At 38.9% G+C, this 15,893-nt stretch overlaps 1 protein-coding gene across 4 annotated transcripts in view; it reads left to right on the top strand.

Annotated features, from left to right (window-relative positions):
- Nucleotides 1-15,893, top strand: part of LOC118390712 (vacuole membrane protein 1-like) — a 115,095-nt gene that overhangs the window by 74,702 nt on the left and 24,500 nt on the right. For all 4 annotated transcript variants that reach the window (XM_052457014.1, XM_052457012.1, XM_052457013.1 and 1 more), the window contains 3 exons: nt 2,788-2,868; nt 3,324-3,440; nt 6,167-6,228. In XM_052457014.1, coding sequence (XP_052312974.1) covers nt 2,788-2,868; nt 3,324-3,440; nt 6,167-6,228 — 260 coding nt within the window. The remainder of the gene's footprint in view (nt 1-2,787; nt 2,869-3,323; nt 3,441-6,166; nt 6,229-15,893) is intronic.

Below are 15,893 nucleotides of genomic sequence, written 5' to 3' on the forward strand. Positions count from 1 at the left end.
GTCTTAATACCCTAACCTCAGTCTCCCCCCAGTCAAGTTAAACTCTCAAGGTTCAATTTACCGGTATGTGTGTGAAACAATGGTGAAAGTCCTATAAATAAAATGTTCACCCATAAAAGTAGATATTTTATGGGTGATGGTCATTGTCAATAAGTAATTTTCATCATGCATTGACGTTTAATCAATTTCTTGTAGAACATAATGATTTGGATGAGTATATTACTAATTCTGGGGGGCACGTCCTATCTGATTTGAAATTGCAGTTTCATTTTGCAAATAATTATAGCAATTGAACATATTAAATGTGAACTACCATTAACTAGTAATACTATGGTATAGTCATTTGAAAGCCTGCAGTTTGAGGTCTGGCCAGTTCAGAGTTGTTTATGCATCATATCAGATCTAGCCTGAGAGATGACCTAAAGGTTAGTCTACAAGTTAGTGGATGATTCCAGTCAATCCTCTAAAAGGAATGACTTGGTGCTATACAACACATTCTTTGTGCCATACAACACATTCTTTGTGCCATACAACACATTCTTTGTGCCATACAACACATTCTTTGTGCCATACAACACATTCTTTGTGCCATACAACACATTCTTTGTGCCATACAACACATTCTTTGTGCCATACAACACATTCTTTGTGCCATACAACACATTCTTTGTGCCATACAACACATTCTTTGTGCCATACAACACATTCTTTGTGCCATACAACACATTCGTTGTGCCATACAACACATTCTTTGTGCCATACAACACATTCTTTGTGCCATACAACACATTCTTTGTGCCATACAACACATTGTTTAGAGAAGTAAAACATGCTCCTACAGCTCACAAGTCAAATGTATTTGACATTTTAAATATCAAAGGAAAGATGTGTTGATGTCATCTAATGTCATTACCATTGATTAGAACATGAAAGGGATAGTGTGTTAGATGTGCACTTAAACACACACATATTTAAACACATCAAGACTTCATATCAAACCTTCAGTCATGGAGCAATCAATATCTACACAATAGATTTTTGGAGTCCAGTAAATAAAAGTCTGGATATACATTTTGCAATATTAAATACAAATCTATACATATAAATAGACAATACCCTCAGCATGATTTCACAAATTAGCCCCAGTCTGTTTTTAGATTGAATTTACATGACATTTTTTATTCCCCTTAAATTGATATACCAACCTTTAAGCATTGCCATAGTTAAATATCTGTAAAACATAATAATTTGCCTAAAATCAAGACAAAATAAACACATCAGCACATGCATACAATTTGTAGTGTTATCTCTAGTGGCATTCTAATACAATCATCAGAAGTAGGACCAATTTACCATAATCATTCCAGGATAATTCCGCCATCCTTCCGTCACAGTTCCCAGAAATATTTTTAACTACATCAACTAGAGTTTAACCCTCATCTTCCCAGCATAGGTATATTGAGGAAAAATCCATGTCATTGCTTTGAAAAGAGCCTTTTGTTGAGTTGTCAGGAGAGATGGCGGGGAAAAGCTGCAGAATTACGAAGAATCTGTGAGTCATTGGAATGACCATGAAGTCTAGTCTTGCCCTCACATTCCCAATGATATTGGATTGAAAACGGCCAGTTAGTGGATGTGAATATATAATATCCCAGTATAAAAGGTGTTTGGAGGAGTTTTCAGAGGGTGATTGTTCCAATTAGACAACTGACAGGACAATTGACTGTGTGCAGCACTTTTGCAGGGCTTAGAACACTTTTTTGGTTAAAAGAAATATTGATATATGAAGGAAAATAAATATTTAGATAATAGTGACTTGGAAAAATCTGTAAATCATGTCACAATATTCTTTTAAATAAATAGAAAGATGCCATGTTGCCACAATTCAATATGTTAATTGTACATTTACTTCTTAGAGAAATAGGTTTACTTGATATAAACCATATTATTCGTTAATCAATAATCTGCTCTCTGATATATTTGTACATATAAAATGCCAGCATCCTTCTTTTCTTTATATTCATGGTCAGTGTGTTAAAAATACAAAATATAAATGAGAAGAGATGATAAAAAAGACACCTGTTTGTCCTAAACCTACAGTAAGTATATTTTCTATAGTCTTAAAATCTTGCTCCATAATCTCACATTTTACTATACTAATAGTAATGTCAAGTCTCAAATCTCCACGAGCCTGTTTTAGTCTAATTTATTTATCATTTCAAATACAGAAATGCATTACAACTCACAAATGACTTTCAGCACACACCACAACGATATTTCCTTGGAGAGGATCAATTATATATAACGCCATTTTTAAAATAATGGAATTCCTTAGACTGTAACTCAATAGTTTTTATTGGATCACTTTGATTTGTATTGACTTTGCAAGGATCATCTCTCTTCGCTTCTTTTGTCGACAAGCCTCAAACAATTTTCAAACCTTTTTCCTAATGATACAAGTTCCCAGATAAATTATAGAATGAACAATGTTTTGGAAGTATTTTTAGTAATGTTACTACTATGTGTTCATCTGTGAGATATTTAAAATGGGTCGGAGATCATCCTTCTATCTTTAATCACCATAGATTATTGAAAAGGTTATTGATTGCATAAATAGCTTTAGGTCTTCACTGCTGAGAAATAATTGAATTCTGCTCAAATGAACATAATATGTTACTCATTTAAAGATTCATACATTACATTTCTATGATGAAATGCGAATAATAATTACATGGTCTGTATAGAATGATCAGTTAAATATTTGCCATTATTTTTGCTCCTTTTCAGGACTTTGCCACCAGAGCAAAACTAGCAGTGCAGAAAATGGTTCAGAGGGTTGGATTCTTTGGAATTCTCGCCTGTGCCTCTGTAAGTGAAATCATATATTAACTGTATTCTGTTGAAACATTTTAAGCACCCCAATTAATGTCTGAAAATACTAGAAAGTGACTTCAAGTTAAATTCAAGCCTTAAAAGAGCAATTCTAGGCATCATGAAACTGTCTGTCTATTTAAAGTGAACTGCTGATTCTCAAACCAGAAGACAGAACAGATTTTTAATAAAGATAAATCTAAATCTAAAACTACGTATATTCTGTAGATTTCAGTCATTGTATTACTAATCTGTAAGATACCTCCAGTAAGTGCTAAACACCTCAAACATAGGAACATTGAACAAAAGTGTTTGTACTGAAGCATATTGAAGTATATTGAAGTATATTGGGTCCCTGCACTTTTCTATAGAATAAAGTTGTTTTCTCTATAATTGTTGTCAGTTGTTCATATTAATTTATTTTATTTAATACATATTCTCTGTTTCTCCAGATCCCAAATCCATTGTTTGACCTGGCAGGTATAACATGTGGTCATTTCCTTGTTCCCTTTTGGACCTTTTTTGGAGCAACACTAATTGGGAAAGCCATAATCAAAATGCACATTCAGGTGAGTTTACTGTATACAAGCACACATTTTTACATAGATGTCTTGCAAAGAGGCTACTTATTAAGGTCAGTAGTTTGATATAACATTTTGACAAAGCCACCTTTTTTCTTATAGAATTGATAGATCAAGGCTTCTGTTTATTTTGAATATGAATATGTCAGACATGATAGTAAAACCATGAAGAGGATGAGGAGGGATCCTCCTGTACTGTACTCAACTGAGAGTGTAAGGAGGCCATTTTGGCCAGTGAAAGCAAGAGTCGGTCGTCCATTTTGTGAAAGAAGATTCTGCGCACAGAGATGCGTACTTTAGTAGGGAGAAGATATTGAATCACTTGAGTTTTTTCTGTACTGAAAGGTGAATCTGTACTGTAAAGAAGTATACCGTGATGGTTATTGTGTCAAAGTTGAATCAGTTTTCCCTGCATGCAAGGATTAAGGACTTAATCCACTTTGTGCCGTGGTAGTGTCTGTATGCTTAATGGATTAGACTTTCTAACTCTTCTATCAAGTATTTTATAAAAATAAATTTAAACACCAATGGAGTAAGCTGATTTATTAGGATTTGTTATCTTACTAGTAATGTTAAGTTCACTTTCTGTAGATGCGCAAGCAGTGAGGTGTGGGGTGGTGTCCATAGATCAAACCCTATTGTAGATAAACACTGACTGTGAGAGAGAGAGTGGCGTGGGCAGCAGCATCATAGAGTCAATTAGACCTAGTGTCCCTTGGGCCGATGACTGTGGCTCCACAGCCAGGCAGAATCAGAGGTGTGTCACTGTCCCCTACCTGCCTGACACGGCCAGGGCAAGCTTTACAATGATACACCAAATTGACTGGAAACGGAACCAGGCTCACCATCATAACTGTCTGGGGTCAGCCTGGGATGTATTCAGTGAAATGAAACGTCCTGTGTTGCAGATAGAAATGTAATGAATATAGCTGACACAATGCTCTATACCTGACAGATCATGTCCTCTGTAAACAATACAGTTCAATCTGAACATTCTGAACAAACCCCTGTTCTCTCAGCTTCTCCTGTTCTTTCCCCCCATTGTGTTAAGTCTGGAAAGAATGCAGAAAATTATATTCTATTAGATGGCACTTCTTTGTAGTTTTATGTTGACAGTATACTGTACTGTACTGTGAGCCACAGAGATGTATAGTTGTTGAACTTGTCATGAAAGAGAGGGAATGAAGGGGCAATATGATAGACTGTAATGGGGAACAGGTGAACGAACATTCTCCCTTGTGTGCCTAAGCCGGGGAACAATGCACTAGGGGGGTTTGAGAGCTGGATAACTGGGTTGTACTGTACCTGCAGGTCAGGTGGTAAATTCAGGTTCACAATAACAATCTGTTCCTGTTAACAATGGCACATGAGTCCCCGAGGATCCAGACCTTTTCACAACGCTTGACCCTGTCATACTCTAAACTGGATCTGGTTTTCTAACGGTCCTTTGTGGTGATGTTTACTAGCTAGGTTTTGATTTGATTACTGTTTTTATGCAAACTTGCAGTGTATTCAATGTTTAAAAATGGCTCTAAAGTTTGTAATTTCCACTTTAAAAAGTCAGACTGGATTTGCCCTAACTCAAATGTAACAGCCCCTACAAAAATGTCCATTAATTATAATCTATCTGTAACATTTTGAAATGACTCCGTTAGGTTTAGCTGAGCGGAGACATGAGTAAATGTCCTTCCATTTAAGAAGTGGACAGTAAAAGCTCAGTTTCTGGTATTTTCATTTACATTCAGTACCCGTGACACACAGTCTGGCCTAAACAATAGGAGAGAAGTCATCTCCTTTATGATAGCCTCCCTGACTTCCACATTCCTACTAGTTTAGTTATGGGCTTTGTGTTTCAAGGGGTTTCAACAGACATGCACATTGCTATTATGAGAACCCACTCCAGTGTTGATTCCCTATATGAGTGGCACAATGGGGTAGTATCATCATGTTAAACCTGTGCACTTCCCTACCAGGTTTTCATGAGTCCGAAAAGGACAAAAACATATTTGTTAGTCTTGGTCTTTGTTATGAGCAGTGGCATCCATTTTGGCCTCTCCCGGACCCAGTGCTTCCTGGTTTCCTGCTCAGTGGGTGGCTGAACAGTAACTGAACGGTAAACAGAGACGTAATGAGCCCCCTAATAGGGTATGATTGAGCCGTAATGGCCAACCCCCCACCCCCCTGTCTCCTGTGTCCAGTCTGAGGCAATGAGTAAGCAGGAATTAGACTGGACAGGAACAAAACAAACCCCTTTACTGTTATAAACATCTGTCTGAGAGGAGTGACACATCTCCTCCTGATCACCCCCCATCCCCTCAATACTCCTCTCCACCTCCTACTCCTCCTCCCATCCCCCTCTTCAACTGTTATCTGTATCAGCTGTAACCCCACACCCTCCCTCATCCTCACCCCCTGAAGACTGCCTGCCTGTGTAGACTCATTTCTTGTCCTGAGCGTCTGTGCATTGGTTAAAATGTGTCATAGGGCCTCTGACTTTTGTTCCTGGCCTTGATGACAAAGGGCCACTTCATGGCTCGTTTTGGGCTGACCGCCTGTCAGGCACCTAATGTGGTGTTGGTTGACTACAGGGGGTCCAGCAGAGGGGGTATTACTGATCAAACCATGAGTGTACTGCCGTGGCTGGGCCTGTCTGTACCCCCCACGACCTCAAGACCCACAGACTGACTGATTGTCTCTCTCTTTCTTCCTCACAGAAACTGTTTGTGATCATAACCTTCAGCAGCCACATAGTGGAGCAGATGGTGTCTCTGATCGGGTGAGTAACCTAGCCACTAAGTAACATTGGACATCCTGAAGAAATGGAAATGTGTGTGTGTGTGTGCTTGCTTGCATGAGTGTTTGTGTCACAGGATGGAGGCGGACAATGACAGGGGTAGTATCCCACATTAAAGGGTTCATTTGGAACATGACGGTTGAGAGTGTGACATTTTGAGGTCGTTTGTGCCCTTTTTAGGAAAAACCCATTCTAACTTTGTTCTGAATGTAACTCAGGTCTCTTACCAAAATGTTAGCATGAATTAATCATGGGGAACTGGAACATGCTGTGTTCTTCATTTGACAGACCCTGGAAGGGTGGTGATTATACAGTAGAATGTGTATGGTATTGACGCTGCTCTTGTAGGAGATACCCCTCAGTCTGTTACCTAGTCTGGATGCTGATGATGGCCATGCTCTGCCACTTGGTGTGGGTGGCTATGAATATGGACATTCTATGTAAGATTGTTTCTCAGGTTAGGATGAACTGTCTCTGGCATGCAGTCTAGTTGAAATCTACATTCAAATCTTGGTCCTGTTATGATGTGGCACTGCTTTGCCATGGTGACCTTAAACACACTGATTGTGTGCTATTCATTTGGTGTCATATGGCACTCAAGCGGAACAGGGTTTGTTGATATCTACGTATAAAGACATTTCACACGGGCCTTAAAGAATGGCGCGACAACTGCCGTGTCCTTTTTCCATCCTTCGCCCACCACTGAAGGCTTGGTGTCACCCTCCCAGACTGATCTGATGTCCAGTCAGACGTCACTGTCACCAGGCCTGGGACCCTGTGGTCTGGCCTCCCAACTAAGCCTGCTGCTAATAGAGGCTTCACACCCGCCCACCCTGCCTCACACTACTGATCCATGCTGCACTGACATGGTTATGTATCCACCAGAATGGTTGGAAAAGTGCTGAAAGAAACAACATAGGATCTTTCATTTGTCCAGCATAGTAATATCTGAGCCAGCACATTACGGGTTAAGTCGACACAATAGTGTGAAAAATGTATTACCCTGGCCTGTATATGGGGCTGCCTGCTGACCAGGTATAGGGGGAAGCAACCTGTTGCCTTTGTAGAGTTGTCATGGCCAGGACCATTGTGTGTGTGTGTAGCAGGTAACTACCCTCTGCCAGTTGGGATGGTGTTAAATTGGCACCTGACACACACACACACGCACACACCCCCCCCACACACACACACACTTGGCTGTGCTGAAATCAGACTGCGAGATTGCATCAGCTCTCATCCTTGCCAGCAGTTTCTTTCATCGCTCTTTTCTTTGTTTCAAGAATGAATACTTTGGTGGCTTTATTTAGAGCTGGTTTTAATAAAAGGCTTCGTTTTTTTTCTCTAATTTGTTGAAAGATTATTCCCAAATCGAGTTAACAGACAAACGGGCAATTTTAGTTAAAGCTGTTTGGTCATTCACAAGGGTTCAGAGAGTTTTATCATTCATGAACGGTTTTCGGCATTGTTGTTCACATGCTTTTCAAATTAATGTATTTGAATATAGGCTATTCATTTCATCATCATATGAATCATATGAACATTTTATAGCCATGTGTGTGTGTGTGTGTGTGTGTGTGTGTGTGTGTGTGTGTGTGTGTGTGTGTGTGTGTGTGTGTGTGTGTGTGTGTGTGTGTGTGTGTGTGTGTGTGTGTGTGTGTGTGTGTGTGTGTGTGTGTGTGCGTGTGTTTATAATGATGGATAGATAGCGTTGTGAGGGTTTGAGGAGTTTTCAGCATTGCTGTTCATATCCTTTTCAAATTCATTTATTTCAATATAGGCTATTAAATGTAATTATCGTATGAATCATATAAACATTTTATAGTTGTGTTTGTGTGTTTGTGTGTGTGTAATGATGGATAGATAGCGTTATGATAGTTTCAGTCCATGGGGGGCTGATCGTCATTGAGCCACAGAAATACAGAGTGACACATCAGAGGTGAATGGAAAGTTTCACTGCAAGTCACAAACTCACTGTTTCCCCCTTTTTACAACCTGTTAACCGTCAACTTCCTTCCTGACTGAGGCCCATCCACCTTGAGAGTTGCCTGATAGTGAGGCTTTCACACAGAAACTGCCATCCAGCAATGGCTCTGTCACATTTCCACCTCACACACCTTCACTATTATTAACCCTTTACTGGACTAACCACACCTTCACTATTATTAACCCTTTACTGGACTAACCACACCTTCACTATTATTAACCCTTTACCGGACTAACTACACCTTCACTATTATTAACCCTTTACCGGACTAACCACATCTTCACTATTATTAACCCTTTACTGGACTAACCACACCTTCACTATTATTAACCCTTTACCGGACTAACCACACCTTCACTATTATTAACCCTTTACCGGACTAACCACACCTTCACTATTATTAACCTTTTACCGGACTAACCACACCTTCACTATTATTAACCTTTTACCGGACTAACCACACCTTCACTATTATTAACCTTTTACCGGACTAACCACACCTTCACTATTATTAACCCTTTACCGGACTAACCACACCTTCACTATTATTAACCCTTTACCGGACTAACCACATCTTCACTATTATTAACCCTTTACCGGACTAACTACACCTTCACTATTATTAACCCTTTACCGGACTAACCACATCTTCACTATTATTAACCCTTTACCGGACTAACTACAGCTTCACTATTATTAACCCTTTACCGGACTAACCACACCTTCACTATTATTAACCCTTTACCGGACTAACCACACCTTCACTATTATTAACCCTTTACCGGACTAACCATACCTTCACTATTATTAACCCTTTACCAGACTAACCACACCTTCACTATTATTAACCTTTTACCGGACTAACCACACCTTCACTATTATTAACCCTTTACCGGACTAACCACACCTTCACTATTATTAACCCTTTACCAGACTAACCACACCTTCACTATTATTAACCCTTTACCAGACTAACCACACCTTCACTATTATTAACCCTTTACCGGACTAACCACACCTTCACTATTATTAACCATTTACCGGACTAACCACACCTTTACTTGTAACCCTTTAATATTAACTCTTTAACTACCTACCCATGCCCATTGACACTTTTACTTAACCCCTTTGCTGCCTGTCCACATTTCCATTCATGAACCTTTTCATTGCTTGTTTTGGCCTATTTATTGTCCACCAGAGTTCCTTTTCTCTTTCCTTTTTTTAAAAATTTTTTTTTTACACTTGCAATCAATGCTAAATCATCTTCCTTTTGAAGTGGATTTTTTCAGTTTTCTATGTATTGAATAACATTCTTTCAGTGACAATGCTCAGATTTTCTTATGTTGGTTGGTCGCAGTAAGCAGTGGTACAGTTAAGGACTGTAGAATTATGGTAGTTATAATCTCCTGTAAAAGTGTTGTTTGTGTTGTCGGTAATCATTTTTTAAACCTATAAGACCGTTATGGTTTTAATGATGTTCAGACACAGGAATGGAAGATGATATCTGGTGATATCTCTGTTCTCCCTGTGGGTGTATCACAACCACCTTTTCTCACATATTTATCTATACACAGCTCATAAAAAGAGACCTCCTCTTAGTAAATTATGTTTTAATATTTACTCTAGTTTCTGTTAAAATGATTGAGAAAATTGCTCTTACAGGCCCCAACGGCTTTCCTGTATAGCCAGTTTTATAGTACAAGGTTCATAACTTGACTGTTAACGTTGTTGTGACATGTTTTTTTATATATATATATGTTTTTTTAACCTTTAGTATTCATATTGTATATTCTTCAGACAGACATGTTTTTAACCTTTAGTAGTCATATTGTATATTCTTCAGAGAGACATGTTTTTAACCTTTAGTAGTCATATTGTATATTCTTCAGACAGACATGTTTTTAACCTTTAGTATTCATATTGTATATTCTTCAGAGACATGTTTTTTAACCTTTAGTATTCATATTGTATATTCTTCAGACAGACATGTTTTTAACCTTTAGTATTCATATAGTATATTCTTCAGAGATATGTTTTTAACCTTTAGTAGTCATATTGTATAATCTTCAGACAGACATGTTTTTAACCTTTAGTAGTCATATTGTATATTCTTCAGAGACATGTTTTTAACCTTTAGTATTCATATTGTATATTCTTCAGACAGACATGTTTTTAACCTTTAGTAGTCATATTGTATATTCTTCAGAGATATGTTTTTAACCTTTAGTATTCATATTGTATATTCTTCAGACAGACATGTTTTTAACCTTTAGTATTCATATTGTATATTCTTCAGAGACATGTTTTTTAACCTTTAGTATTCATATTGTATATTCTTCAGACAGACATGTTTTTAACCTTTAGTAGTCATATTGTATATTCTTCAGAGAGATGTTTTTTAACCTTTAGTATTCATATTGTATATTCTTCAGACAGATATGTTTTTAACCTTTAGTATTCATATTGTATATTCTTCAGAGAGACATGTTTTTAACCTTTAGTAGTCATATTGTATAATCTTCAGACAGACATGTTTTTAACCTTTAGTAGTCATATTGTATATTCTTCAGAGACATGTTTTTAACCTTTAGTATTCATATTGTATATTCTTCAGACAGACATGTTTTTAACCTTTAGTAGTCATATTGTATATTCTTCAGAGACATGTTTTTAACCTTTAGTATTCATATTGTATATTCTTCAGAGAGACATGTTTTTAACCTTTAGTAGTCATATTGTATATTCTTCAGACAGACATGTTTTTAACCTTTAGTAGTCATATTGTATATTCTTCAGACAGACATGTTTTTAACCTTTAGTAGTCATATTGTATATTCTTCAGAGAGATGTATTTTAACCTTTAGTATTCATATTGTATATTCTTCAGACAGATATGTTTTTAACCTTTAGTATTCATATTGTATATTCTTCAGACAGATATGTTTTTAACCTTTAGTAGTCATATTGTATATTCTTCAGACAGATATTCTCTGTGCAGCTCTGTTGATAGCTGTCAATATTTAACAAATTGTTTTTCATTTACTCAAACAAACAAATATTGACTGTATTGCGTCATTGCAAATTATTGCTGTGCTTACAAATCTTATTCGAAATTCTTTAAAAACACTTTTCAAAATGTACAGTATATGTTGGAGTGGGGTGAAATAACAGATGACTTTTCAAGTTTTATTAGATCAAAATTGTTCTAGTTTTATTCTTATTGAAAGTTCTGAAATAAATCAAAGCCATTATTTGTTTATTGAAATTGTTTCATTTAACAATTCCACCATATTTACACCATCTTTTCCTCTCTTTTCCTCAGTTTCCTCATTGTTGTTATATTGTTTTGTTTCATCTGCATTCTGTTACAATGTAATTGCAAAAAGATGACTATACCATGTCTGTCTCAAATGGAAAGAGGAGTGAAAGCGTAAAATCATGGCATTCCTTGAATTAATTGACCTTTGGACTTGCGAATGATTTCACTCTCACATGATATGAGAGAGTAGATTCATTTCCCTCTTCTTGTCAGTCAGTCAGGTTAGCCATTTATGATAACTTCACAGATACATTTAAGTCAATGCCCTTTTAACCTCACTTAGAGAAAAATGGCGAACAATTACAGCACTGGGAAAGAGCCATATAAAAGCAAATGTTTAAGCACATGTTGTTGGACTATTCTCAACTTGTAAAGATCCATTTCTCTGTTGTTCAGTCCGTTCACATGTCAATGTATCAGAAAGCTGTTGTATAAATCTTATTGGCACTAGAATAGCCTAAACTGTGTGGCTCAGAGTCAGACAGACAGTTTTGCCCAGTAGATTTGAGGAGGTGCCCTTTTCATTTGAGTCCATCTGAACATATGCTGAACAATAGGCAGCTATTGAGCACAGAGGAGGAACTTCTGGCACACAACTTTAAAATAACCATAATATGCTGTAAATTCCCCTATCACAAGTCATAGATTGACCTTTTATGAGACACAGTATCATTTCTCACCAACACAATTTATATTCCCTGGACCTTTAGGTCATTTTGAAAACATATACTTAACCAATATTCGAAATTATAAGAAAATACAAGTTTTTGGTCAAGATGTCAGATATGAAACCCAGTTGAAAGGAGATGTAAATCAAATCAAACTTTATTTGTCACATGCGCTGAATATAACAGGATCGTGAAATGCAGACTTACAAACCAACAATACAGTTCAAGAAAGAGTTAAGAAAATATTTACCAAATAAACTCAAGTGAAAAATAATCAAAAGTAACACAATAAAATATCAATAACGAGGCTATATACAGGGGGTACCAGTACCGAGTCAATGTGCGGGGGTACAGGTTAGTCAAGGTAATTTATACATGTAGGCAGGGGTAAAGTGACTTGCATAGATAATAAACAGAGAGTAGCAGCAGTGTAAAAACAAATGGTGGGGTGTCAATGTAAATAGTCCGGGTGGCCATTTGATTAGTTGTTCAGCAGTCTTATGGCTTGGGGGTAGAAGCTGTTAAGGAGCCTTTTGGTCCGAGACTTGGTGCTCCGGTACCGCTTGCCGTGCGGGAGCAGAGAGAACAGTCTATGACTTGGGTGACTGGAGTCTTTGACAATATTTTGTTTCTTCCTCTGACACCGCCTAGTATATAGGTTCTGGATGGCAGGAAGCTTGGCCGCAGTGATGTACTGGGCCGTACGCACTACTCTCTGTAGCGACTTACGGTCAGATGCTGAGCAGTTGCCACACCAGGCAGTGATACAATCAGTCAGGATGCTCTCGATGGTGCAGCTGTAGAAATTTTGGAGGATCTGCCCATGCCAAATCTTTTCAGTCTCCTGAGGGGGAAGAGGTGTTGTCATGCCTTCTTCATGACTGTGTTTGTGTGTTTGGACCATGATAGTTAGTTGGTGATGTGAACACCAAGTAACTTCAAATTCTCAACCCGCTCCACTACAGCCCCGTCAATGTAAATCCACGATCAGCTCCTTTGTCTTGCTCACATTGAGGTAGAGGTTGTTGTCCTGGCACCACACTGCCAGGTCTCTGACCTCTTCCCAATAGGCTGTCTCATCATTTTTGGTAATCAGGTAATCAGACACTGTTGTGTTGTCAGCAAACTTAACGATTGTGTTGGAGTTGTGTTTGGCCACGCAGTCGTGGGTGAACAGGGAATACAGGAGGGGAATAAGCGCACACCCCTGAGGGGCCCAGGTGTTGAGGATCAGTGTGGCAGATGTGTTGTTGCCTACCCTTACCACCTGGGGGTGGCCTGTCAGGAAGTCCAGGATCCAGTTGCAGAGGGAGGTATTTAGTCCCAGGGTCCTTAGCTTAGTGATGAGCTTTGTGGGCACTATGGCGTTGAACGCTGAGCTGTAGTCAATGAACAGCATTCTCATATAAGTGTTAATTTTGTCCAGGTGGGAAATGGCTGTGTGGAGTGTGATTGAGATTGAGTCATCTGTGGATGTGTTGGGGCAATATTCAAATTGCAGTGGGTCTAAGGTATCCAGGATGATGCTGGTGAAGTGAGACATGACCAGCCTTTCAAAGCACTTCATGCTACCGACGTGAATGCTACGGGGCGGTAATCATTTAGGCAGGTTACCTTCGCTACCTTGGGCACAGGGACTATGATGGTCTGCTTGAAACACGTAGGTAATACAGACTCGGTCAGGGAGAGGTTGAAAATGTTAGTGAAGACACTTGCCAGTTGGTCCGCGCATACTTTGAATACACGTCCTGGTAATCCGTCTGGGCCCGCGGCATTGTGAATGTTGGCCATTATTACACAGTCATTCGGATCAGCTGGTGATCTGATGCATGCTTCAGTGCTGCTTGCCTCGATGCGGGCATAAAAGGCATTTCGCTCGTCTGGTATGCTCGCGTCACCGGGTAGCTCACGGTTGGGTTTCCCTTTGTAGTCCGTAATAGTTTTCAAGCTTTTACACATCTGTCGAGCGTGTAGTAGGATTCAATCTTAATCCTATATTGACGCTTTGCCTGTTTGATGGTTCGTCTGAGGGCGTAGCGGGATTTCTCATAAGCGTCCGGATTAGTGTCCCGCTCCTTGAAAGCAGCAGCTCTAGACTTTAGCTCGATGCAGATGTTGCCTGTAATCCCTGGCTTCTGGTTGGGATATGTATGTACGGTCACTGTGGAGACGACGTCATCGATGCACTTATTGATGAAGCCAGTGGCTGAGGTGGTATACTCCTCAAAGCCATTGGATGAATCCTGGGAACATATTCAAATCAAATCAAATTTTAGTGGACTCATACACGTGATTAGCACGAAATACTTGTGCTTCCAGCTCCGACGGTGCAGTAATACTGACAAGTAATATCTAACCAATTACACAACATATACCCAATACACACAAATCTAAGTAGGAATGAATTAAGACTATATACATATGGACGAGCTATGTCAGAGCGGAATGGACTAAAGTACAGTAGAATAGTATGGAATACAGTATATACAGTTGAAGTCGGAAGTTTACATACACCTTAGCCAATACATTTAAACTCAGTGTTTCACAATTCCTGACATTTATTCCTAGTAAAAATTCCCTGTCTTAGGTCAGTTAGGATCACCACTTTATTTTAAGAATGTGAAATGTCAGAATAATAGTAGAGAGAATGATTTATTTCAGTTTTTATTTCTTTCATCACATTCCCAGTGGGTCAGAAGTTTACATACACTCAATTAGTATTTGGTAGTATTGCCTTTAAATTCTTTAACTTGGGCGAAATGTTTCAGATAGCCTTCCACAAGCTTCCAACAATGAGTTGGGTGAATTTTGGCCCATTCCTCCTGACAGAGCTGGTGTAACTGAGTCAGGTTTGAGGCCCCCTTGCTCACACACGCTTTTTCAGTTCCGCCCACAAATTTTCTAAGGGATTGAGGTCAGGGTTTTATGATGGCCACTCCAATACCTTGACTTTGTTGTCCTTAAGCCATTTTGCCAGAACTTTGGAAGTATGCTTGGGGTCATTGTCCATTTGGAAGACCCATTTGCGACCAAGCTTGAACTTCCTGACTGATGTCTTGAGATGTTGCTTCAATATATCCACCTAATTTTCCTACCTCATGATGCCATCGATTTTGTGAAGTGCACCAGTCCCTCCTGCGGCAAAGCACCCCCACAACATGACGCTGCCACCCCTGTGCTTCACGGTTGGGATGGTGTTCTTCGGCTTGCAAGTCTCCCCCTTTTTCCTCCAAACATAACAATGGTCATTATGGCCAAACAATTATATTTTTGTTTCATCAGACCAGAGGACATTTCTCCAAAAAGTACAATCTTTGTCCCCATGTGCAGTTGCAAACTGTAGTCTGGGTTTTTTAAGTTGGTTTTGGAGCAGTGGCTTCTTCCTTGCTGAGCAGCCTTTCAGGTTATGTCGATATAGGACTCGTTTTACTGTGGATGTAGATACTTTTGTACCTGTCTCCTCCAGCTTCTTCACAAGGTCCTAAGCTGTTGTTCTGGGATTGATTTGCACTTTTCGCACCAAAGTACGTTCTTCTCTAGGAGACAGAATGCGTCTCCTTCCTGAGCGGTATGACGGCTGCGTGGTCCCATGGTGTTTACTATTGTTTGTACAGATGAACGTGGTACCTTCAGGCATTTGGAAATTGCTCCCAAGGATGAACCAGACTTGTGGAGG

This window comes from Oncorhynchus keta, chromosome 11 (assembly GCF_023373465.1).
Source record: "Oncorhynchus keta strain PuntledgeMale-10-30-2019 chromosome 11, Oket_V2, whole genome shotgun sequence".
Taxonomy (NCBI): Eukaryota; Metazoa; Chordata; class Actinopteri; order Salmoniformes; family Salmonidae; genus Oncorhynchus; species Oncorhynchus keta.